Source organism: Arvicanthis niloticus, chromosome 8, assembly GCF_011762505.2.
Source record: "Arvicanthis niloticus isolate mArvNil1 chromosome 8, mArvNil1.pat.X, whole genome shotgun sequence".
NCBI classification, from domain to species: Eukaryota; Metazoa; Chordata; class Mammalia; order Rodentia; family Muridae; genus Arvicanthis; species Arvicanthis niloticus.
This window is the reverse complement of record NC_047665.1, coordinates 70,152,027-70,179,439: the sequence shown is the minus strand read 5'-3', so window position 1 is coordinate 70,179,439 and position 27,413 is coordinate 70,152,027. Positions and strand designations below refer to the sequence as shown.

The window sequence follows — 27,413 nt, the reverse complement described above, 5'->3', positions numbered from 1 at the left end:
GTGCTCCCCCTCAGCAGGCAGCTCCTAGTGGAACATTCGGTTTTGCAGTGCTGATCCCTGTGCTTGAATCAACACATCTGCTGAAATCTCCATGTAGCTAAGCCTAACAAGAGTGACAGTAGGTGAATTTTGACCAGCACTGGTTTTAAAGAGTCTGTGTTTCACCATCAAGCATGGTACTTGCTCTAGGGTATACTCCTGGCTCATGGGTCTTCTTTACCCCTAAAAATGGGTGTGGAATGAAGCAGAAGATCAGATGTTCTTCTCAAATACTTTGCATGCAGCTATTCAGATAGTCATGCATATATTCAGATAACCACACCAGTTCCTCTTTAGATCTGATCACATCCAGCTGTTTCATTAATATCTTATACTCAATCATTAAAACACATTTATTTTTTTTGCATTTTACAAACATTGCCTCATTTTGTGAGGGAGACTCATCAATATTGTTACAGCACCCTGAAAATCACTCTCCAGTAGAATAAGGTAGAAGAGACCAATTATTAGATGTAGGAGGAGCTAAGGTGAGAAGATGACTGGAATGCAACTGGAGGAACACAGTGGAGGAGGAAGATGATGAAGGAGTGGACGACTAGGAAGCAGGAGGTAGAAGATGCAGAGTCTGGAAAACCCTCAAGTTATAAGGGTCTCATAGCTGGGAATAGAGTAGTGAAGTGGTGAATATGCCCAATCTAGGATTACAGAATATATTCATAATTACTGAGTTGTCTTTTCATTGACTGGTCATATTTGGATTGGAGGTTTAAATATCTTTCACTACAATTAGATACTGACTCATTGATTTACTTAGTGACTTAAAGCAGTGATTGTGCTGCCTATTTGTCAAGCATGACTTCATTTGCTACTTGAAACAGAAAAACCTAGAGAAATACCTGAAACAACATGTCATTACCCGTAACAACCTGCTGACAGCCACATATGCTCCTGTAAAAATCTTGATTGCTTGCCCACCTCACCTTGTGGTTTTAGAGTATAAAATGGGAATAAAAACTGGATCTGAGGCTAAGGTCTTTCGGGGCCTGTCCTGTTAACAGTCCACTGGTAACATCTCCTCCTCCACTCTCATTGGGGTTGTCAGAGTGCTTATTCCAGAAAGATTCCCACAACAGTTGACAGTTCTTCCTCTAGAAAAGAAACATTCTGAATGTTTCCGCACTGAAGGTGGCCCTTTCTGTCCTGAGCCTTTCTGTGCATGTGACTTGGTACCATACCATTTATATGGTATGCCCATTATAATTTAATGTTAATTATTGATTTGCTAAATAATTTTCAAAGTTAACTCCCCTGATGTATAGTACTGCTATCACCATAAGGAAGTCCCACAGACTCCCGACTTTGCAAACAATTAGTATTTTAGATGTATAATTAATATAAAAAGCAAATAACAAAGAACATAGCAGAGATCATTAAAACTGAAAGTAGAAAAATAACAGAAGTTAACGAACAAAGAGATGAGTCCCTGAAAGAAATCAAGACAAAGATAAATCTCTACCAAGACTATCAACTGTATAAAGAAATGAGAGGAGCTCTAAAATGACAGATGAAATGAAATAGCAAGATAAGAAATGCAACCTCCAATAAAACAGGACATCTGGGTCACATCACATCCTCCCTTGGCTTGGGAATTATGGCAAAAGCGGAGCAGAAAGATCATAAGAAATGGAGGCAGTCAATGAACACACAGAAACAATGTCCTCAAGCCTGGGAAACAGCAGGGCCTCCACACATATGAATCATAGTAATTGAGACAGTATACACAAGTCCCACACAACCTGAAGCCAGATCAAATTTTAACAAGAAAAGGGCGTGTATACACGAAGTCCTATCCATAAGTGAGGAGTTGAGCTGCTAGGAGGAAAAGAGTCATCTTTAAGAATGTGGCCTCTGGTAAGTGGACCATACTTCAATGGAAGACCACACATCTAAGAAAATTTGGGCAATGCAAATTGGACATGATGGGTAGAGAAAAAGAAAGGATACCAGGCTGAGTGGGTAAAGAAGAGGAGGGTAACTCAAAACACATTGTAGAAAATTCTTAAAGGACTATTATGTTTTTCAAAGACAGGGAAAAACTATTTATTTATTTATTTATTTATTTATATATAAAATGATTCATTGATTTTATGTATATAAGTTCATCATTACTCTCTTCAGATACACCAGAAGAGGGCATCAGATATTTATTTATTTATTTATTTATTTATTTATTTATTTATTTATAAAATGATTCATTGATTTTATGTATATAAGTTCATCATTACTCTCTTCAGATACACCAGAAGAGGGCATCAGATCCTATTGCAAATGGTTGTGAGCCAAAATGAGGTTGCTGGGAATTAAACTCAGGACCTCTGGACGAGCAGTCAGTGCTCTTAACCACTGAGCCAAATGACAAACAATTTTTTTTTATTGCCAGATTTATTTTTTAATTATTTTACATTGGATATTTTATTTACATTTCAGATGCCATCCCCTTTCCCCACTTTCCCTCCCTAGAAAACTCCTATCCCATGCCCCCTTCTTCTTTATGCTTTTATACAATTTTTTAAATGTTAATCAAAGGCTTTATAAGTTTGGTAATGCTCAATAGCAATCAGAAGTGTAACCTAATACCCAACCTAGATATATCAACTATCTTTGCAGGAGACGCGTGAACTCCGACTCCATATTTCTCTCTCTCTCTCTCTCTCTCTCTCTCTCTCTCTCTCTCTCTCTCTCTCTCTCTCTCTCTCATCACCTGTCACCTAGATCCTCATCCCCCTCCTCCTCTCCTCCTCTTCCTCCCACCTTAGCTCCTCCTTCATATCACACTTCCTGCTAAAATAAAACTTTTCTCTCAAAATACAATTAAAGCATAACTATACAAATATGTGTCAGTAAGGTACAAGATAGACCTAATACCCAGTCCATTCATCTGGTTAGTTGACTATCCAGAACCTCTATCATCTCTCCTAAATAAAAGATTTAGTTCTGAACCTGGCTTTTTTCTTGGCTTTAGAATGAATGTCAGCTGAAAAACATCCTTTCAAATCTTTTCTCTCAAAGTAAATAGCCAGGATTAACTATGAGACTATAAGTTTTCAACCCTGTCAGAAATCCAGAGTGACCAAGTTAACTGAAATTATGGGAAGCACAAAGCACAGCTTCTAAAACTTAGCCAATTTATAGAGACCACTGAACACCTGGACAGTCCCTTTTCTACAAAACGTTGGAGCATCCAATTTTCAGCCTTTTGGCCCAGGATCATCTGATAGACCTAGTGATGCAGAATTATTAAGGGCTGATTACTCTGTCTTGGCAGATCGACTATTCTGCAAGTGTGTCCTTTTCTGGACAGTAATTTGTCTGTAGATAGAAAGAGGCAATTTTTGCCTAGTGGCTGTCTCACCACAACTGGAGTAACTCCAAAGATGCTCACTTTCTTCTTAGAATCCAAGACAGGAAGCTGTCAGGAACAGACAGGTCTCTAATCAAAATGAACATTAATACAGAAATGTTTGTAACGTCAATTCTGTGGACTTCTGATGTTTTGAAAACCAACTATCCATGTAAGGCAATCTGGACTGTTGTCTGTTAACTCCTCTCAGCTATTTCTAAATAAAATATAGAAAACACCCTAACAATAAACTCAGAGCCATGAATTTGCTATAGGCCCTTAACTGACAGGCTAACCATCTCAAATCAGTTAAAAAAGTTAAAGAAGGACTGGGTCTAAGCTGTGTATTCCTAAATGTGTTACACAGGCACAATGCCTATGAGAATAACAATATTCATCTCACTTTTATATCAATAAGAAGCTCATACCAAGGAAAACCTTAAGTTTGAAATTAAAGTAAATTTTGTACCATTTAAGAAATTATAACTTCATCTTAATAACAATTATACATATTTCTACCAATAGGTTATGGCTATGCAATAAATCCTAGCTAATCCTCCCTGATCCACCAAAACCACTACTTTTCCCTAGAAAGACAGCCCAATATTAACCACCTCAGTCCCCAAGCCCAGGGAGTAGGGGCACCGACTCCTCATTAACTTCTTCAAGCTGATTATGGGTGTTGAGATATTAGAAGAGGGTTTGGGGGAAGAGTAAATTGGTAAGCTTCTGACACTGTGTCTTCACTGCATCCAGCTGGAATTCCAGGACATCAGAGGTTCGAGCAGGTCTGGTCAGCTTGCTTGATTGAGTAGATACACCAACGCTATGTATTCTGCAATATACAATTCTCAAAACAAATTTTAGTATCAAGATAATTTTTTGTTTGAATTCTGGAATCTACTCTTCTGGCGGCCTGCCTCTGTCATGTCTAATCCATATAATTCTGGGAGTTTCTGTGAGGGTGTGCTCCCACCATCCTCTCATTTTTGCCTTCCTGCTCTCAAATTTCCCAACATCAGGGAATCCAAACTTTCGGGCACCTAGGCCCTCCACTTCCACTGATGCCTAACCCCTTACCCCATTCCACCCCCCTCCAATTACTATGAGGGTGTGCTCCCACCATCCTCTCATTCCCACCTCCCTGCTCCTGAAATTCCCCAACAGTTCGGAATCCAAACTTTCAGGTACCAAGGCCATGAGGCCCCCTTTGTGTTCTTAGGCTGGAGATTTTAGAATGGCTACTCTGGCTTGTTTCTTAGGACCATTTGTTTGAAAAATTGTTTTTCAGCCTTTTACTCTAAGGTAGAGTCTGTCTTTGCACTGAGGTGGGTTACCTGTATGCAGCGAAATGCTGGGTCCCATTTATGAATCCAATCCATTAGCCTATGTCTTTTAATTGGGGAACTGAGTCCATTGATGTTAAGAGATATTAAGGAAGTGATTGTTGTCTCCTGTTATTTTTGTTATTAGAGGTGAAATTATCTTTGTGTGGCTATCTTCTTTGGGATTTGTTGGAAGAGGGTTACTTTCTTGCTCTTTCTAGGGTATAATTTCCCTCCTTGTATTGGACTTTTTATATGACGGGAGGCATTTCTTTTCTGATCTAGTCTATTTGGCATTCTATAGTCTTCTTGAATGTTTATGGGCATCTCTTTCTTTAGATTAGGGAAGTTTTCTTCTATAATTTTGTTGAAGATATTTATTGGTCCTTTAAGTTGGGAATCTTTACTCTCATCTATACCTATTATCCTTAGGTTTGGTCTTCTCATTGTGTCCTGGATTTCCTGGATGTTTTGTGTTAAGAACTTTTTGCATTTTGCATTTTCTTTGACAGTTGTGTCAATATTTTCTATGGTATCTTCTGCACCTGAGATTCTCTCTTCTATCTCTTGTATTCTGTTGGTGATGCTTGTGTCTATGACTCCTGATTTCTTTCCTAGGTTTTCTATCTCCAGCATAGTCTCCCTTTGTGATTTCTTTATTGTTTCTACTTCCATTTTTATGTCCTGGATAGTTTTGTTCAATTCCTTCACCTGCTTGGTTGTGTTCTCTTGTAATTCTTTAAGGGAATTTTGTGTTTCCTATTTAAGGGTTTCTACCTGTTTACCTGTGTTCTCCTCAAATTCTTTGAGAGTGTTATTTATGTCCTTCTTAAAATCCTCTATCATCATTATTAGAAGTGATTTTAAATCTGAATCTTGCTTTCCTAGTGATATGGGAAATTCAGGACTTCCTTGTGTGGGAGAACTAGGTTCTAATGATGCCAAGTACCCTGGGTTACTGATGCTTATGTTCTTGCACTTGCCTTTTGCCATCTGTATCTCCTTAGTGCTACCTGCCCTGTCCCTGACTAGAGCCTGTCTTTCCTATTATCTGGGTTGTATCAGAACTTTGTGGGGTGGGTGTAACTATTAGGGTAAGCACTGGGGCCCAAAATCTGCTCAGTGCTCAAGTGCAGACAGGATGCTGCCCAGGTTAGAGCTCTGGGAGCCCCATTTCCTCTGGGTTCTTAGAGATTGGGGGCAGAGCTGCCACCCAAGATCTGCTCAATTCCCAGGCCCAGACCTGAAGGAGAGAACTGTTTTCTTTATCATGAGTGGCTGTCGATTTTTTTCAAATGCAGTCAGCTGTGAAGTGTAGCAGGGTGAAGCAGTTGGGTATTTGAATGGTAAGGAACTTTTAAATTAATGTGAAAACTGGATTGAATTTGACAATGACTACATTGAAGATTATGGAGAATAAAAATGTTGTTGTAATAGGGTTTAACTATAACACTGGGTTTAACTTCAAGCCCACTGATACTACTTTTTTTATTGACTATTTTGTTTATTTACATTTCAGATGTCATCCTCCTTTCCCCATACCTAGTGTGGGAGAACTGGCTTTTGATAATGCCAAGTAACCTTGGTTTCTGTTGCTTATGTTCTTGCACTTGCCTTTCACCATCTGGTTATTTCTAGTGCTATCTGCACTCACCGTCTCTGACTGGATCCTATCTCTCCTGTTATCTTGGTTGTATCAGAACTCCTCAGAATCCAGCTGTCTCTGTGATCCTGTGATACTGTGATCCTGAGATCCTGGGTGTAAGAGCTCCTGGAAGTCAGGCTGCTTCTGGGATCCTGAAATCCTGGTGTGACCAAGCTCCTGAGATCTTGTGATCCTATGATCCTATGTTCCTGGGTATGTTAAAGCTCCTGGGTGTTCTGGGATTGGGTGCAGAGCTGGCACCCTAGGTCTGCTCGGGGCACCACCACAGACTGAATGGAGCTCATCCACTTGTCAGACGGAGTTCCTGAATCCCCAAGGGTCCCAGTTACTCCTTGTTTGGAGTAGGGGGAGTGTCATAGTCTCCTCACCTATGATCCTGGGCTTGTTAGAGCTCCTGGGAGTCCAGCCTCCTCTGGATGTTCTGGGATTGGGTGAAGAGCTAGCACCTTAGGTATATCCTGATCATACTCATCACTGAGGGAATTCAGAGCAGAAACTCAAGTAGGGCAGGAACAGTTTGAGGTTTGGTCCATTATCATCATAGTGGAGAGCATGGAGGTTTGCAGGCAGGTATTAGAGCAATAGCTCAAAGCTACATCCTGATTGGCAGGCAAAGATCCTGATACTACTTAAAATAGGCCTTCCTGGGCATCAGTAACTGTCCTCTCAGATAGTAAGATGTTATAAGCCATGTTTCTATTCAGTTTTGATCAGTACTTAAAGTGAGAAGTCTTCATATGCTAATGAGATGAATGGCTACATGTATTTCCCATCGTCTTTTAATTTCAAATAAGTTTAACCATGATTAGAATTATTGGAATAACTTATTAATTTATATTAAACAAGTCTAAGTATTATTGAAGCATGCATTAATAGAACATTTTGATAACATTATTTTTATTACTGGAAATCAGTATTAATTGGCAAAGCAAAATTTCATTCTTTATATTGTTGGGAATTTGCTGTTAAATTATCTTGTATTTTTTAAATTATAATGAGGATTATAAGAATATAATAGTGTATCAAAATATACTTAATAAGTGAACAACACATGTATCTATATAATCTATTATGTGAAAGGGGGTAAATAGATGCTAACAACGGAAAAAATTGCACATATAATTCTGTCCACTTATGTTAAGGAACTTTTTTCTAGGTACAAGTATGTTTTCTAATTGTATTTAGTATATGATATGTTTCAGATGTTTTGCAATGATTTCTTCTTTTTAATCTTTGCAAATGATAAGTGATAATATGGTCCTTGGTTTTTACAGATCAACAGACAGAAAGACGATATTGAAATTAGAAAAAAGTATGCCAGTATAACCTCCCGTTATGGCGGCAAGGTTGTATGGAATCTATCTACCTATCTATCTATATCTATGAATCTATCATCCATCTCTTCTCTATCATCTACCATCTATCTGTCACTCACCTATTTTCTATCATCTGTCTGTCCATCTACCTATCATTTATCTATCTATCATCTGTCATCTATGTACCATCTGTCATCTATTTATCATGTCATTATCTGTTATCTATCTATCTCTCTACCTATCATCCATATATCTCTATTGTTATTGTTATCTCTCTGGGTTCAAGAACATGCCATTGCTTTCTCATATATGAGTTTAAATGAAGGTGCTTGATATCAAGAGTAGGTACTGTTCTTTCAGAAGAGCCTGGTTTCTAGCACATAAGCACCTCAAAGCCGAGCTCCAGAGGGTCCAATATCTTCTTCTGATCTCTGAGGACACCAGTGATCCATGTCCTCCCACACACACAAACACACACCACACCACACACACCACATCACACATACCACACACACCACACACACAGATCACACCACCCACCCACACACATACCATACCACACACACACAGATCACACCACCCACCTACCCACACACCACACCACACACTCACACCATACCACACACACCACACCACACATACCACACACACCACACACACCACACACACACACACCACACCACACATACCACACACACCACACACACCACACACACACACACCACACCACACATACCACACACACCACACACACCACACACACACACACCACACCACACATACCACACACACCACACACACCACACACACACAAATCACACCACCCACCCACACACATACCATACCACGCACACACAGATCACACCACCCACCTACCCACACACCACACCACACACACACACCATACCACACACACCACACATACCACACACACCACACACACCACACACACACAGATCACACCACCCACCTACCCACACACCACACCACACACACACACACATACCACACACACCACACCACACATACCACACACACCACACACACACAGATCACACCACCCACCTACCCACACACCATACCACACACATCACACACACTATACACACCACACACACACCACACTATACTACACACACACACACACAGAGAGAGAAAACAAGATGTTTTAAAGTAAACAAGATTGGTAGGTGGGAGATAGAAGCTGGGGGAAATAGGGAGGGGAGGAAGGGATTGAACAGTAGAACCTGGAAGCCATTTTTTTCAGACAGGCTGTAGACTGTTGGGCACAAGATCCTTCCTCACACTTCCTGTTTCTGCTCCCTCTCCTTCCCACCTTCATACATACCTCAGACTGCCATCTCCCCAGCTTTACAAAGACGGTCCCTGCAGCTGCTGCCAAGGGATATATCTGTCTCAATGCTTTTTCCTAGAACCATGGATTAGAGGGACACCAGGTTCCACTTCCCACTCAAGGCAAGGGAGGGCAGATTAGCATCCAGTGAGAGTGAAACTTCCCACTCTGGGACTCCTGCTCAGGGGAGGACAGGTAAGGGATAGAACTCTAAGGTAAAATGAGAATAATTGTTGGATTTTTTGTTTTGTTTTGTTTTGTTTTGTTTTGGCAGAGAGGAACATTTTCCAAGGCAAGAGAGGCTTCTATCCACCTAACACGTCAAAGCAAAGAGGGGTCACAGTTTCTGCGGCCTCCTTCAGCTTCCCTCAGTGTGTCTCCAAAGTTGAAAAAGAAATTGTCGAAGAAATCTATTAGTGGTGCCTTTGTTCCTTCTGTTACCGAGACGACTCTCACTGTTCCTGCTCCTTCTGAAATTTTTGCCAGTCTCACTCCAAAGCCTTCAGAAAAGCACGTAAGAAGCAGGCACATCATCACTGTCTACCTCATTTCCCATACCTCGAGTGTACAAGGTGTTGTCTTGTTAGCCTGTTTCTGGCTTCATGCCTCCCACTTCCTGCCCAACAGCTTCCAGGCCCATTGCGTAACGCACCTGACACTTACTAAGAGTAGGTGCTCTGGAAGCTAATCAGGTGTCCTTGGTAAAAGTTCCTTAGCTTTCTCAAAATGATACTGTTACCCACAGTGAACTGCTTTGTACAGGTTAGTTCCTAAGCCTTAGAAAATCTCTGTTGGATTAACAGAATCTGAGACCTACATTCTTAAATTCTTACTAGGGCAAACTGCACTCCTTGCTGATGTCTCCCTGAAGGAAATGGAAGGATCTGGTCCTTTTGCTCCAGCAAGAGTTGACACTTCTCAGCTGGATTAAGTAACACTATTGGGAACTGACATGGGTAAATTATAAGCTGTTGCTCTCCTTTCCCATGTTAAGAAACAGTTCTCTGAAGTTCTGCTGCTTGGTGGCTTGTCAGAGTTAGGATGGTGCCATTCCCTGGGCTTAAGTTCTAAACAGCATGCAAAGGAGAAAGCTAGCTAAGTACAAGTATTAATCTCCCTCTGTTTTCTGACTGTGCATACAGTATGATCAGATAATACAACTTCTTGCTGCTTTGACTTCACCACGATGGGCAGTACCCTGGAACTAAGAGTCAAAATAAGCCCTAAGTTTCTTTTGTAAGGGTATTTAACAAGAGCAACAAGTGCCAAAGGTGTAGCTTATTACTGGGCAGTATATTCCCCAAGACTACTCTTTCTAAGGATCCTGAGGAGAACTTTCTTTGTGCGTAGCTGTGGGGATAATGATGGGTTTTGGTTCACATGGTTGGTGGGCACCATGAATTGTGTAACTAGACACAATTTTTATTTTTTTTTGTTCATGCATTTTTTATTTATTTTTTATTGGATATTTTATTTACATTTCAGATGCCATCCCCTTTCCCTTCCCTAGAAAACTCCTATCCCATCCCCCCTTCTCCTATTTGCTTTTATACAATTTTTTTATGTTAATAAAAGGCTTTATAAGTTTGGTAATGCTCAATAACAAGATGCCCATACAATCAGAAGTGTAACCCAATACCCAACCTAAATATATCAACTTTCTTTGACTGACAGAGACACTCGAACATCCGCCTCCATGCCCCCCCACGCTCCACCTCTCTCTCTCTCTCTCTCTCTCTCTCTCTCTCTCTCTCTCTCTCTCATCACCTAGCTCCTCCTCTCCTCCTCCTCCTCCTCTTCTTACTCCTCCTCTCCTTACTCCTCCCACCTTAGCTCTTCCTACATATTGTCCTTCCTGTTAAAATAAAACTTTTCTCTCAAAATACAATTAGACAAGATTTTTAGATCTAACTGGTGACTCACTGGGACAATGTATATCCCTTCACATAGAGTGTCCCCTTAGATGTTTAGATCTTCTGTGTCCCTGAGTCATGTTCTGCAAGGTCCCATGTTATTCTTCCTCCACAGGTAGCAGAATCTGTCTTTCTATAGGACATGGAAAGATAGATCAGAATCTATCATATACAGTTGTGTGAACCTTGCTTCACAAAGGGGACAAAAAATTATCTAGGTCTCTTAAGCCACTTAATTAGACAGGTAGATCACTCCCAGAGAATGAGGGGGAGAGAGGGAGTTCCAGCATTACTATATCAAGGAAAGTCAGTCCACTTGGGAGGAAGCATCAAGAAGTGAGAGAAATCATTCCCAGCTGGTATAGTGGTACTTGCTTGTGTGGTCTCAGCACCCAGGAGGCAGAGACAGAGGCAGAGAGAGGCACAGAGAAGCAGAGAGGCAGAGAGAGGGCAGCAGAGAGAGGGGGACAGAGAGAGAGGGGGCAAAGAGAGAGGGGGCAGAGAGAGAGGGGCAGAGAGAGGGGGGCAGAGAGAGGGGCAGAGAGAGAGGGGCAGAGTGAGGGGGCAGAGAGGGGGGAGCAGAGAGAGGGAGGGGCAGAGAGAGAGGCAGAGAGAGGAAGAGAGAGAAAGAGGCAGAGAGAGAGGCAGAGAGAGGGCAGCAGAGAGGGCAGCAGAAAGTGGGGGCAGAGAGAGGGGGTGGGAGGAACAGAGAGGGAGGGGCAGAGAGAGAGAGGCAGAGAGGCAGGAAGGTTACTATGAGGCAAAAGCCAGCAATAGTGAGTCTGGGACCAGCAAGGGCTACACTGCAAGCCCTGTCTCAAAACAAAAGAAAACCAAGATACAAAAAAAAAAGAAGGGAGAAAAGAAAGAAAAATAAGGAAGGAAGGAGGGAAGGAGGGAAGGAAGGAAGGAAGGAAGGAAGGAAGGAAGGAAGGAAGGAAGGAAGGAAGAAAGGAAGGAAGGAAGGAAGGAAAGAAAAAATGTTTCCACTATAAAAACTGGAAAGCAGAGTCAAGTTCCCAGTGACTCGGTTCTAGAAGTGACTGTTTTATAATCCTGATATTGAGAAATACTTTTTTAAGTTCTTACCAAACAAAAACTGATCAAAGGGATGAGAAAATGGTTCAGTGGTTCAGAGGGCAGTTCAAGCTGTGCAAGCATGAGGATCTGAGTTGGAGTTCCCAGCACTCATGGAGAATGACAAGTATGGCTGCTTATAACTTACCTCTTACCATCCCCAGGTGAAACTGGCCAGTCAGCCTAGCCAAAAAAGTGAGTGTCTTGCTCAGTAAGAGACCCTGTTTCAAGAGAATGAGGCACAGTAGAATGAGACACCTGAGGCCCTCCTCTGGCCTCTGACTGTTTTCGACAGGTGCTTACATATCTGTCTGCCTGCCTGTCTGTCTGCCTGACTGTCTCCCCCTCCCCTCCCCTCCCCTCCCCTCCCCTCTCCCTCCCCTCTCCCTCTTCTCTGTCTCTCTCTGTCTCTCTCTCTCTCTCTCTCTCTGTCTCTCTCTCTGTCTCTCTCTCTGTCTCTCTGTCTCTCTCTCTCTCTCTCACACACACACACACACACACACACACACACACACACACACACACACACAAACCAAAACCTAAAACACTGGCCTGAGTGTTCTGCAGAAGGAACAGGGAGACCAAACAGCCACCCTGGGTGACCATAGCAGAAGATCAAGAGCTTCTTACCCAAGAACCATAGTTAAGCCACCTCATTTTCCAAAAATAACAAAAGAAATTATGAATGTCTGGAGATGTAGCTCAGTGGTAAAGTACTCACCGATCACACCTGGCTCCATAGGTTCTATTTTCACCACTCACAAAAGACAAGTTTTTCACAGATTTTTAAGAGTACAGATCTAAGAGACATTGCTCTATTTGACAATGAAGAAAGGCGGTGTTAGGGTTTGTGTGGTAGGCTCAGGATTCCATTATGTCTTTCTGTCTGTACCTAGCGAGGAGAGATGAGCTCACGGTCTTACAAGGTCACTGACTTGTAATATTCACTTTGTGAATGTCCATTTTGAAAAGTAGGGGTTTGAAAACCATCTTTAAATGGATCCTGGAGGCTTCTCATAGAACGAACTTGAGCACTTTGTTACTTTATTCATGGCTGAGTGTGTCCAGCCCTTAGCTGAATTTAAGGGGACCTAGGTTAAGCCTTATGCTTAGTGAGCTGGTACTGAGCATCCTGCTCCCAGTGAATGTTCCAGTGGCTAATGAAGTGGGTACCTGTCAAGGATGTCTGCAGCTAAGATGTTAGATGCTGGCTATATAGGACAAAGAGTAGCAGCAGCAGCCAGGCCCAGCAGCTGAGTTCCCAGCTAGGGTCCCAGCAGCAGGGGGCAGATGCAGTAGTAGCCCTCTCTGTCACCTTCATGACCCCAAGGCTGGAACTGAATCTTAGAAATCTGGCTCTGAAGCTTCTGTGCCATCAATATAGATACAGGCTAAGCTTTCAACATCGAGAGGCACAGACCCCCCCAACACACACACACTGCTGTCTTCCACTAAGAACACATAAAAAGAGAAAGGAAAGCTGACTTAGGGTCTCTGAGAAGCATAATTTCAGTCAGCCTTTCTCCTGGTGTTACACCATCTTATTCCAGAACCTCGGAGAACATTCTGTCAGTTGGTGGGATTCCCTCAATGTTTAACAGTAAGTAGTAACTGGACGAGAGGAAGGCACGGGGACCTAAGCTGGTCCTTACATCTTAATTGATTCCATTTTTAAATGTATTTTCTGGTCTACCATTGCTGCTGTCACCTATGTTAGTAGTTGTAATCCCAAGGTCACCTTCCAGTGTGCTGATTCCTTTTTGATTGCATATTTAGCTCTGTCAGTGGCACACAGCTCAGGACCACCTTTAAATGTTTAACTCAGGGGGTCTCCAGACCTCTTGAAATGACCTTTAAAGGGCTTTATAATACCCAGTACAGGCAAACGACCACATGGAAAGCTCGCTGCAGGAACTTTTACATCATCCATTTCACTTCCTAATTAATCATACTTATTTTTGAAATCTGTGTCATTTGGTGGGAACAGAGCACATGCTGCCTTGGGGGAGACAAACAGTGATAAAGGCAGTGTTTAGCCAGTCTGAAAAGCATGATACACGCATCGCCTTCAAATTTCAGCTCATAAACGATTTCACAACATAAAATTGATATTTGTACAGGGTACTTATGTAACATTTATTTTTTGATAGCTGTAAAGCAGTTCAAACACTCGGGTTTCATGTATCAAGGTTAAATAGGATTCTTGGGTTTCCTTCCCCCTCAGCCAACCCCAAGTAATTAGTTAATTAAGGTCACACCCAGTAAATACTTCTCTGGAGGACTTGAGAGCCTCCTTTAGGGTAGCCTGGTCTACAATGACAAGCCATATGGCACGTGTTTAGGTCTGGTCAGGGTCCTTCTGTGTGGGAAATAGGACAAGGCCAATCTTGTTCCCATTCTTCTCACAATACAAAGCAATTCATGCAGGCCAAAAGCAAAGGAACAAAAGGTATATGATACTTTAACATTTCACAATGAACTAGTAAATATAATCATTCTGCAAGCTAGTTATTTTTAAATGATTATATAATACCAAATTATATCTCCACCATTCAACCAGTTTGTTTGGCTAAATTACACATAAGGTTGAAAATAAACTGTACAAGAGAAGAAAGCAAAGTTCCTGCTTATTGTTTAAATATTTCATTAGTTTCCTCCTTGGCTGAGCCTGGTAAATCAAATTTCAGTTGTACAGAGGGGAGCCAGAAACTTTGGTGGTTGTTGAGCTTGGGATGCCTGGTGGCTCAGTCATATAGAGAAGCTCCTGTGTGTGACGTGTGCGGTCTTTGGAGGCTGTCAAACGGTATTTACTGTATTCTGATGATTGTGTTGATGCAAAAGAATTCCACCTATACTGGTTTTATTATGGCATGAACTTGTGCATACATGTGCTGTGTGTGTGCGCTGTATTTGCTTATGCATGTGTGAGTATATATGAGTGCTATGTGCCTCTCTCTCTCTCTCTCTCTCTCTCTCTCTCTCTCTCTCTCTCTCTCTGTGTGTGTGTGTGTGCGTGCGCGTGTGTTTGTGTTTGTGTGTGTGCTGCATACCCCAGGCTAACTGGCTTGGGAGCTTCCAGGAGATTCTCTTGTCTTTATCTCCCTCTTGTTGATGCAACAAGAGCTGAGGTCCCAGACATGTTGCCTCCACATCTGGTTCTGGGGATTGAACCCAGGCTCTCAGGCTGGGGCAGGAGACACCCAGTGAGTCACCTCCCTGGCCTTAAAGTTGCACTTTCATTTCTGTAAGTTTTATCACTTTACCCCATGGAAACAATTGCAGATCAGTCACACACTGCAAGGCTCACTCTGCTTCAAAATCAAATGCCCCTTCAAAAATTCATCTTTAGTTTCTGCTTCCAGAGACCCAGTCTGAGCAATATCGTATTTAAAATTAAACTGAGTTTAGAGAGCTGACAGGTGGTTACACATCCTGGAGACAAACAGAAGATCTGTGTGTCTGAAGTCAGCCTGGGCCACATAGTGAGTCTGTCTGATAAACTAATTCATCAATTAATTAATTAAATAAGATTATACCTACAGGTAGTTTTTATCTTCCATAAAGTTTTATGTTGCATAGTTTGATGGCGAATCAAACACATATTTTCAATATACTTGGAACTAAAAATTGTTAGAGAAGTTAGCATTTAGTATTTCCTGAACAAACAAAAAAGTTTAAAAGTCACGTGAAGGACTTTGTGCTGTTTAAGAGCTTTCTCATTTACTTATCTGTGAGAGTTACTTCTTTCCTTCTACCCCGTGGGTTCCAAGGACTTGCATTGTTGGCCACACTCAGTGCCGGGTGCCGGGCGCCTGCACCTGCGCCTGCACAATCATCGCGCCTGCTTGGACGTTATATCTTTATCTCACTTGTTGAGGGGAGAAAATGGAAAGCTCTGTTACACAGCATGTTAGTCTAAGTAAGCTAAAAACTGGAGATTTGCCATTTTGCCAAAGGTGACAAATACATAAATTGGGGATCCGAACGATTTCCTAACCCTCCCCCAAGTACTCTCGGCCATGGAGGCAGATGCTAGGTCCTAAACACATGGGAACTGTCATCCTTAGTGTCTTGGTTCCCCAGAGCAAGCACTTCACTCTCCCTATGCAGGGAGGCTTTGTTTAGCTTGCTTGGGCTTCAGCTCCGACTCTCACCAATGGACACCAGCGCCTCTGTCGAGAGCCCAGTCAGTGGCTTAGGTCTTTCTCACAGAAGCTGGATCACTTACCACGCCGCTGCTCATCCACAGCTGCCGGTATTGCTGGGACTAAGGCTGCTCCTTGGCATTGCCCGCTGTCCCAGAGAGGCATCAGTATGTATATATATATATATGCTTGCAAGGACTACACCTGAGGTGGGCACTGGATGTGGGCTGTATCGACTTGGATCTAGCTCCACTAACCTAGCGTTTTTTCAGCTGTGACCTCTTTCACTCGAGAGCTCCAAGCCTCAGCTTCTTCCTTAAAGACCAAGAATTGGTCTAGAGAGTTAAGATACATCAATATTTTTTCTTTTTGGAAATTTAAGCTTTCCTCCATTTCATATGCCTTTGGTTTTTCTCCTTAATCTAATGTGTTTATTCATTAATGAAACTGACTTTGTCAGGCAGACGAATGCAAGCTTTAGTCCCAGCACTTTAGAAGAGGCTGAGGCAAGAGGATCACAAGCTTTGAGGTCAGTTTGCACTAAACGACAAGATAATCTCTAACAAAACGGTTTTTAAAGGAGCAAGGAAAGGAGCATTGTTTGTTCCACCCTTATTATGTTTTACTTCCAACTTTCATTCCCAAACAACTTCAGTGGCTAGTGATATCCCGCTAATTCTAGGCAAATCTGAAGTCTTTATTAGCTTTGTCTGTGTTGCTGAAATGGGTACCAGAGGCTGGTTTGCTGTTGTGGAGGCTAGCACTGACCTCAAAATCCTTCTGCCTCAGTCTCCTGGGTGTGTTTTGCTATACTTAGCAAAAAAGGAGAATTTTATTTACCCTTTTAATAAATCTTTTTAAAATAAAGGCTAGAGAGAGAGTTCAGCAGTTAAGAGTGCTTGTTGTTCCTGCAAAGGACCCAAGGTAGGTTACTAAAAACTCCATCAGCTGGATCACAACCACCTATAACTGCAGCTCCTGGAGAATCCCCACACACAGAGATGCACACACACACACAGGCACATACACACACGAAGGGGGATAAAAGATAAGGATCTCTTTTAAAAAAATCTTTACAAGTGCTTGCAAATAGACTTTACTAATCTCAAGTAGGAATCATTTATTAAAAATTATGTATTTATTCATGTATATGTATATATCTTTCCAGTCATTGAAAGAACTGGAGCCATACATGTTTATATATGTGTGTATATATGCATGTAGCCATATATATTATGGCCATAGGTGTTTGTTTCCAGTTTTTCATCTAAAGCCTAATTCTTTGGAGATTTTAACATGATAGAATACATTTTCTTTTTTTAACCATTTATTTTTATGTGTCTGGGGATCACATCTATCATAGCATGTGTGTGACCATCACAGGAAAACCCTCAGAAGACAGTTCCCTCCTTGTGTCATGTGGGTTCTAGGTAGAAATCTCAGGCTGCGAGTCTTGGTGGCAAATACCCTTACGTGCTGAGCTATTTTTTTTTTTTGGCCCTTATATTTTAATAACTTTTTCCTGTAGAATTTTGTATAATTGATCATAGTCATATTTCCATTAGAAGCGAAAATTTCCACCATCTTTGGAGCTTTTATTTCCTTGTGTAGATCTAGATTTCTGTCCATGATCATAGTTTCTGTTTGGACTGATGATAATGAATTCTCATCTTGTGTTCCGGTGAAAAAGACAACTTCATTTTGCCTTCTTTTCTGAAAGAAGGCCAGATTGACCGTTTTTTTTTTTTTTTTTCTAATGTTCAAAGTTATGAGCCCATTGTCATCAGCCTTCTGATGAGAAGCCTACTATAAATTTGGTTTTGCTGTTCTGTGTCCTCTAAGACTTTTCCTGGAATGCAGTATAGCTCAGCTTTGCTTTAGTTATAGAATGAATAGCTTTCCTCTATGTGCAGTATAGTTCTGTGGTAGAGCACTCACTTAGGACTTCAAGGCCCTGGGTTCTATGCCTAGCACCTCCAATCCCCACAGGTTTTCTTTTTATATTTGCTTTTCAGCAGAGAGATTCTATACATTTTGGTGTTTGTTGTCCAACCCTCGGGCCACCTCTTAATTTCTGTATATATATATTTATTCTTATACAGTCTCCTAAATTCACGGTTTGATATCTCTTATGGATAAATCCAATCATTAACGAAACTTATGCAGGTTGCAAGAACAGGTCTCTCAGACCATCTGAACTCCTCTGAAACCCTTGTATGTTCTGCCCATGAATGCTCAACTTTTCCATGTGCCGCTAACTCTTCTTCCTTCCCCTTCCATGGCTACCCCTGGTGTATTCGTGGTGTTCAAAGGTAGTTGTTTGCTAGCAAGATAACAATAATGTTACGCAAAGGTCAGTGATCATTTAGTGTTTAGATAGAAAAAGGTCATTTCTTCCTTAGTGCCTTAATTTCCTTTGCCACCACCATGGTAAAATGCTCTGACAAGAGCAGCTTGCAGTGAGAAGGGTGAACTCTGGCTGGCAGTTCCAAGATGCTGTCCTGTCTGGCAGTGGAATATGAACATCAGGAGTTTGTGGCAGCCAGCAGCTTTTCATGCCCTGTCAGGAAGCAGAGAACAGTGAACTCTTGCTTAGCTAGCCAACACCCAAAGGTAAGTAATGATGGTACTCACTTATCTCTATTGACCTAACCAGGATAACTCTTCACAGACCTGCCCACAGGCTACATCATCCCTCACAAGCATGCGTGGAAGCTTGTTTTCTCACTGATTCTGTGTCCCCTCAAGTTGATTATTGAGACTAACCATCGTAGTGAGTTACAAGATGATTCTGACCGTGACGCATTTAAAGGAAGGTGACAAGGGAGAAATGCATCAGAAAGACTAGCCAGAACTTTATACCAACAGGTATTAGGAGAGAAAGAACTTTTAACAAGACAAAAAAAGAAAACATATATATACATATATATACATATATATATATATGTATATATACATATATATATATGTATATATATGTATATATATGTATATATATGGATATTACAAGGAATGTTAAATTTTATGGCAGTTAATAAGCATAATGATGTTTCTTTTATCACAAAGAAACTTTGACTATTGACTCCAAATTTAAGAAGTTGTTTCATATAAGTGTTAAGAGATTTCAAAAGCATAAGTTCAAATATAAGCAAAAATTATTTGTGCCCAGTACCCACAGAGTCCAAAGAGAGCATTGAATTCCCTGGAACTGGAGTTACCAATGGCTGTGAGCCACCAAGTAGATGCTGCAAATGGGAACTTGGGTTTCCAGTGAGCATGGCCAGTGCTTTTAACTGCTGAGCCATCTCTCCAGCCCCTAACAAGAATATTCTCAGTTTTGAAATTTTAAGTACAAACTCAAAAAAGAAACATCCTTGTGGGAATGACACATAATTATCCTTTGATATTGCAAATACAGTCATTTAATTTATATTCTCCTTCTCAGGAAGCTGAGTCCCGGCCCATTAAAATGATCATCTATTTTCATTTCCATCTTTGCTTGGAAGTCCAGTGTTTGCACCTGTCAGTGCAATGACCACAGAAAGACCAGCATGTGTATTCCAGAGAAAGAGGAATGTCAGCAGCTGGCAAAATAGAACAACACAGCCAGGATTCAATACAATGTGCTGTGCCAAGCTGGGAAAGTTGACTTGGGACAAGGAGCAAATATTATAGTCAATATGAGGTGCTTTTGTTTTGTTTTTAATGAAAAGAAATGTTATCTCCATTGTCACAATTGAGATATCTTTTGAGAAGACTGAATAATTATTTACATGACCGAAGATATACACAGTCTTATCTCTAGTTCCATAGTTGATCATCTTTTGGGGAAAATAGAACCTTAAAAATTGGTACTGAATTTCACCACAAATCTAAACACAGAATATGAAAATAAATATTTAATCTCTGACATGAATTTGGATACTGTAAAATAAGACATCAATGTCTTTCAATTATGGCATTTTATTTTTTATTTTGTTTTCCTAATTATCTGAGATGAAGTTTTGTTGTGTACTGTCCCCGTTGGGGACAAATGGATGAAGTGGTCTTTAAATGTGTCTGTCTCCTGTCACTTGGATAACTTTTTTTTTCTTAATTCCTCCCCCAGTGTTTCTAATGATTACAAAAGATCTGTGTTAAAAGTCAGGGATAAAAGGCTGCTTTCAGGCATGGAGAACCTGTTATTTTGATTAATCGTTATTTTTGTCTGTTTGTTTTGTGAGACATAGTCTGTACATATCTCAGGCTGGCCTCAAACTCACTACCAAGAACCTTGAACTTCTAACCTTCTCTCCTCCATACCGAGTGCTGGTACTACTGATTCTGCTCCTCAGGGTTTGGACCAGGTGTTTCCATGTTCTTGGCTTCTTATTCAAAGAATTGAGATAAAAGCCTACATAGATCTTAAAGTAACAAGGGAGCTTCAGTCATATCAAAGCAGGAGTAGAGACTAGAAAGAAATATACTGTCAATATTGACAGGAAGGCCACTTAAATGCAGGTTTCAACAGCTTCAGTCATTACTTGGGAATTCCTTCTACTGGGTTTAAAAGAAGTTTGCTTGTTAAAAAGTGCAATTCAGATGCTTCTCTGTTTTGACTGACAGATTAAGTTATACAAATGTTTTCTCTACCATGCAGTTTCCTTTCTAGAATGCATCTAATATGATGTTCAATCATGCATAGGCATAAGATGGTAGACAGAGGGTTCTTCCTAAAAGGTCACTTTGGCCATATAGTTTGCCCTATTGCGCATACACCCAAACACTAGCTTAAGATAGGCACAAAGAAAGTGCCGTTGAACAGAATCTGTGTAAGTTTGATGCTTGTTAAGGAAAGGAGAAACTTATGGCATTGTTCAGAGGGTTTCATGTACACCTGCACACAGACTGGGGTCCTCAGTTAACAGGCAGCTAGGTACATTATTCAGAGAAAGAGCTGCACCCATAGCACACACAGATGAAAGTCTCAGAACGCCGAGTGCATTGTTAGAAGAGGGTTATGCACATAGCCCAAACCAAGCAGAGTCCCAAGTTGATAACCTGTTCACTATGCTTGCCTGCCTCACCACCATACCAGGTTTATGTGTGCTGGGGATTGAATTCAGAGCTTTATGCATACTGGATCAGTACTCTGCCAACTGAGCTACATCCCCAGTCTTGAACTAAGTCTATTGCTGAATCTCATCACACTCTGCTTACTACCAATTTTCATTTTGTTAAACCAATGTAGCGGTCATACTTTTCATCACTATTAATCAAGAAGAAAACATAATGGAAGAAAAATGTGTTTTGCCCATGGCTTCAGATATCTTTGTCCATCACGTCAGAGAGGGTAGAATGGAGCAAAGCCGCTCCCACCATGGCTGATGAGACACAGAATGAGAATACCTACACTAGCTGCCTTTCCTAGTCTCACCTTTTATTCCATGGCCTCCCCCTGCACCCAGTCTATAGAACAGTGCCACATATGTAGAAGCTGGGTCTTCGAGTTGGAAATGCTTTCTCAGATATACCTAGAGCTGTGCCTCACTAACCCCATATGCAGGACTGGGGAGATTGTTCAGTGTGTAGTACTGTTGTTGTTGCTGTGCACACACAAGAACCTGAGTTTGGATCCTCAGCACCACTGGGCATGGCAGTGTGCACCTATTTAAATATAGCACTGAGAGTTGGAGACAGCAGAATCCTTGAGGCTTGACAGCCAGCCAATCTGGCCAATCAGTGACTTGCAGGTTCAGTGAGAGCTTATATATTTATAAGGTGAAAAGTGATAGAGGAAGAATCCCCTCTCCCTCCCTCCCTCCTTCCCTCCCAACTCCCACCCTCACTAAACAAACAAAAAGATAATCTCATAGGCAATTCTAACTCTGGTCAAGATGAGAATCAAGATGATGTGGGTAAAGAGGCTTTCCACCAAGCCCGATCTCCTGAGTTTGAAACTCACATGGCAGAAAGAGTGAACCAACCCCAAAATTGTTCTCTTATCACCACATGTGCCCTGTGGGCCATGTTTTACACACACACACACACACACACACACACACACATGCTAGATAATAAAAATAATTTTAAAATAGATTGACCATCAAAATGCAGAGCTAAATGCAATCTGATGCTGTGATTTCTATGAATACTCCCCTTGTACCACCTACACACATTACACCTTTTTGTATGTGAGTCTGAGCAAGCTGACATAGGTAAGTGACTGACTTTGTGCCATCCAGATGCTACTCCAAACTGAGCACTTATCAGTCTGGGTTCTGGTTGTTAGCTGCCCATCCAACACTGGTACCTCCCACTTTGTGGGTTTGTTCTATCTTCTCTTCAGCTCTTTTGTTTATCTGAGGGGAGCTCTTTTTCTTTAGAATGCAGAACTGCTCAGCTCTCTCTAATCCCTCATCCAAGACCTGGCTTTGGACCTTCCTTGACACAGTCAACTCTACCAAGAAAGGCAATGGACCATGAAGCTATGAGGAAATCACAGAACATTATTTGAAACTGCAGTGGTAGTGCTGAGTAGAAACTTTTCTACTACTGCATAGAAATATACCATTTATTAACCAAAATTTGTGTCTATGCATGCATGTGTACATGTGTGTGTGTGTGCATGTGAGTGTGTGTGTTTGTGCATGTGAGTGTGTGTGTGTTTCTGGAGATAGAATGAAAACCTCATGTGAACTAGCTAAATATTCTGCTGCTGAGCTATGCTTTTAGCCCAGCCAAGAGTTTCAAACACAAACAAAATATATACTTGTTTATTGGTGAATTCCAATGAGAATGAGCATATGTCCATAAGGATTCTTTGAGCTGTCATCCCTCTGAAACCATGTGACTGACACGCCTTTTCTCTCCTCCTTCTCCTCATTTCCCTCCCCTCTTCCTCCACCTTCCCCTTTTCATTTTATCCCCCCCTTTTCCTTCTTCAGACAGGGTTGCAGGAGGTTGGTCTGGTGCTGCTTGTATTCAAGTGCTAAATTCTGTACCCCACGATCTGGTTGCTCCAAGAGCAGATCCTCCTTTACACCAGCCTTTGTTGTTATGTAAACCTTGCACCCCATTTTAAACTATCGGTTAAATAAAATCAGCAACAGCCAATTACTGGGGGGAAGAGAGAGAGATGGAGTTTGAGTTACCAGGATTGGGGTATCAGGCAGGGACCATGAGAGAGAGGAGGAAGAAGCAGTAAGTCGCCAGGGTGTAGATGGACCCTGAGCTCTAGCCTGCTGGAGTAGGAGTGGCCCAGGCAGAACATGATGAGTGATATCTCCGGGTTACTGACAGGTAAGTAGACAAGATAGTTTAAAGGGTGGATATCTGCCTAGCTCTACTGTTTCTAAGCTTATAATAAATCTAAAGATTTTTGTGTCTTTTGAATTTTTTTTTTTATTTTGTGTCTGTGATTTTCTCATAACTTCATGGTCCATTGCCTTTCTTGGTAGAGTTGACTGTGTCAAGGAAGGTCCAAAGCCAGGTCTTGGAGTAGGAATTAGAGCTGAGCAGTTCTGCACTCTAAAGAGAAAGAGCTCCCCTCAGATAAACAAAAGAGCTGAAGAGAAGATAGGGCAAACCCACAAAGTGGGAGGTACCAAGGTGTGATGGGCAGTGTTTGATGACCAATACTATATGATGTAAAAGGCGTTAAAACATTTTACTCCGACACAGGTTCTCTCACTATCCCCAACAGTAAGTTTAAGAGATCCACCTGTCTCCTCCTCCCTATCTCTGGGATTACAAGCTGAAGGCACCAAGCCCTACATTTTTAACATGGATTCTGGGCATGGTGGTGTTAAGAAGGCAAGCACTCACCATCTATCTCTCATGCTTCTATATGCAATATATTTTCTCGTTTCCGAATAGCCTGCTGTCCCTTCTTACAGAAAAGTATAGCGATGGAAACTTACTATAAATTTCAAGTACTTGGGGTTTTTGTTGTTCTTTGTTTGTTTTTGTTTTATAAAAGCTTTTGGCTTCAATGGAAAATAACTTCCTGTCTCACTTTTAAAAACATGTAAAAGTGCATGGGGCTAGAAAGACCCAAGGCTCAAGTGGTTAAGAGCACGCATTGCTCTTTCAGAGGACCTGGGTTCAATTCCCAGCATCCACGTGTTGGCTAGCAACTGTGCATAGTTCTAGTTCCAGGTGATCTGATTCTTCTGTGGGGCCCCAGGCACACAGGTAGTATACATACAAGCAAAAAACTCAGGCACATAAAGCAAGTCTTTTAAAAGGTTTTAGATATATAATGGTAAAGCCTGGCCTACAGCTATGGTTGTCATTTCCCAACTGTGAGTGTGCCCTGTGCACACTGGGTTTTAGTGATTAAGTGAGACAGTGAGGACCTCTGGGTTGCAGATGGCAAAGTTTGAGTCTCTGTTTCCTTTTTTAAAAAGACAGAAAGAAAAACTATCTTGAGGCATTAATTGTTAATCTGACGTTTTGTCTTCACCGTGGTTCCTTCTCTCCACAGGTGACATTTCTACTACCTAATATGATACCTGAAGAATTATTTCTGAAATATCAGTTGGTTAAGGTATGAAAATGACCTCTGGGAACTCAATTATTAACCTCATGGTTGCTTATAGATTCCAGCCAGCCCTAAGAAGTAACAAAGCCAATCATTTACAGGAAATAGAAGTGTAGGGTTGGGAAGTCTTCTGACTTCCACAGACTTTCAAGAGTCTCACATTGTTCTCTCAAGAGAATCTCAACATTTCTCTCACTGTTGGTGGTAATTGGGCGTTGTTTACTATTTAGCAGAGATAGCTGGTTCTCTTTGAGGAGGGAGGAGTGATAACATTAACCCTGTGCTGTGTTTTTGTGTTTTGTTTTGTTTTATTAAAAGGAAGAAGAAAAAAAAGCTTTGGAGAATCAAATAGCTATTTTAAAATCTGCATTGGAGGATGGGGAGAAGAGATTGGAAAGGTACCAGGCTTAATGATTCAATGCTGTCCGTTTGCAGCAGAGGCACTAATTAACCACCTGAAAATGTATTCCAGGTTTAAAAAGGATGCTGAGCAGGCCAACAGAAGCTGGGAGAAGAAATTCCTCATCCTCCGAAATAGGTACAGTGTGGAGATATACATAAACTGGACTTGTAGAAATACAGCCCCTCATCCTTTGAGACCATGAGGACTCCTCTGTCTTTCTTTATATATTAACTACTGCTAAAGGGCCTCACATACTTTAATATGAAACACAAAATAGTTGGTCGAGAATAGAGAAGTATTCAGAGTCATATAAAAGAAAGAGGAATTCAAGACTCTCATTCTCTAGCTTGTTGTTTCTGTCCTGAATGAATCGGGCATATCCAGGCCTCTTTCTCAGCAGCAGTTTGGACCTAACAATGAAAATTGGTCTGAGTCATCTTCACAAGTGCTTAGTGTACTAGATCCTTTACCCACAAGTCCTTAGTCCCTTACCCCCACTTTGCTCACATATCACTTAATTTCTTCCCCCTGAATTGTTTACCTTTCTTTTTTTTTCCTCCTCCTCTCCCCTTCCCTTCCCTTCTCTTCCTCCTCCTTCTTCTACTTCATTTGATGGTGAGAGTGGAAATTCTGATACAGACACTATAGCACACACTTGTAATCCCAGCACTAGGGACTCTGGAGCAGGAGAATTGTTAGGAGGATGAGGCTAGCCTTGCCTACATAGTAAGTTCATAGACAACCTGGACTAGGTAAATGGAACACTGTCTAAGAAAACATGAAAAAGGATGGAAGGAAAAGACAGCAGGAAGGGAGAAAGGAGCAAGTGAGGAGGGAGTGAGAGAGGAGAGAAACTAAAATCCTGATGAGTTATACTAATGTTTGTATTGAATATAAATGCCATGGAGATTGAAGGTCCTTTCCCACCATAGCCTATCATGTAAGCATTAAAAATTCATTTCCTGCTCACTTGTTCCCACTTAATTCTCCCCATGTTTTCTTATTTATCACACATTGGAAGCTTCTTTGCAAGAGATGTGATAATGGATGTCAGTGGTGAGCTGATGTAAGTAAGTCAGTGTAGCCAAGCTTGACACTCCTGCATGACATTAGCATACTACATTCACTCTGAGGGGTGAAAACGTGCTATATTTGCCCTGCCTGTCATAAGCACAGTCTACCCATACTGTGTAAAAATCCTACACCAGATGCTGAGATCATTAGGACTGGCTAGCAACCAAGATCTCATGTGATACCAGAAACAATACCAGAGAGGGAGCTCAAGTCCCTCCTCAGGGGAAAATATGTCCCTGTTCTGTTCCGTGTATCTGCTGGTGACTATCTTGTGCTCAGTGAAATAGGTATTTTATCTTTTCTGTATAATACATTGTCTCACTTGATAACCCAAGCAGGTCTTGAATTTATGGCAGTTCTCCTGAGAGAATCCAGGTGGTACAGGAAGAGAAATGTCTCCCATAGGTGTCCGCCTACCTCCACAAGTCTGTATGGCATATTCATGTCTACACACACAAATACATGGAGAGTGAAAACAAAGAAATTATATAGCAGTTGAAATGAATGGGAAAATAAAGTGAGCAATATATAGCTACTAGATGTGTGATGGGTGAGCGTAACACACCCATATGCACACATGCACACTACACACATTACAAAGCCGGAATGGGGAAGGAGTGGGCATTTTAGTGGCAAGGAATATTCGGTGTACCATGGCGACTCTTTTGACCCCAAATATCTATGCCTCTGGTACATGCAAAATGCTATCCCAGGACACTTCAACTCTTTCTTCCCTAATCCTGCCCATTACAGTGTCAGCTCAAGTCTGAACCCCTTTTAAGACTCATGCTCTCAAAGTCTCCATTCTCATAATCTAAATTAAGGATCAGTGAGGTTCTTTATGGGCTCCTAAAGCTGAGGTTGAGCCCATTTGCTCCCACATGCAAAGTGGAGCGGGCATTAACGCAGCTGTCAATCATGCTTATAAACAGTCATGTTCAAAAAGGGGAGGGCATGGGAGGAGCATAAAGAGTCATTAGCCGTTTTGTTGTCTATTGTTTTTTCACGTTTACTTGCCCATGCAAGTAAGTGGCCTACCACTGAGATGCTTCCCCAACTTTGCTGTGATATTTCTGCTCATTTACAATCACTAGAAAAAGCATGTTTAGCCACACTCCTGATTCTCCAGACATTGTGTCTCTAACAATAAATCCCCTTTTCAGCACTGTCAACAATGGAAATGAACTAAATATTTCCTAAGTAATAAATTGTGGTT

The 27,413-nt window shown here is 41.4% G+C and overlaps 1 protein-coding gene across 2 annotated transcripts in view; it reads left to right on the top strand.

Annotated features, from left to right (window-relative positions):
• The window catches only part of C8H10orf67 (chromosome 8 C10orf67 homolog), a 95,159-nt gene that overhangs the window by 46,036 nt on the left and 21,710 nt on the right, over nucleotides 1-27,413 (top strand). For both annotated transcript variants that reach the window (XM_076939575.1, XM_076939574.1), the window contains exons 9-13: nucleotides 7,666-7,737; nucleotides 9,336-9,575; nucleotides 24,664-24,726; nucleotides 25,039-25,118; nucleotides 25,193-25,258. In XM_076939575.1, coding sequence (XP_076795690.1) covers nucleotides 7,666-7,737; nucleotides 9,336-9,575; nucleotides 24,664-24,726; nucleotides 25,039-25,118; nucleotides 25,193-25,258 — 521 coding nt within the window. The remainder of the gene's footprint in view (nucleotides 1-7,665; nucleotides 7,738-9,335; nucleotides 9,576-24,663; nucleotides 24,727-25,038; nucleotides 25,119-25,192; nucleotides 25,259-27,413) is intronic.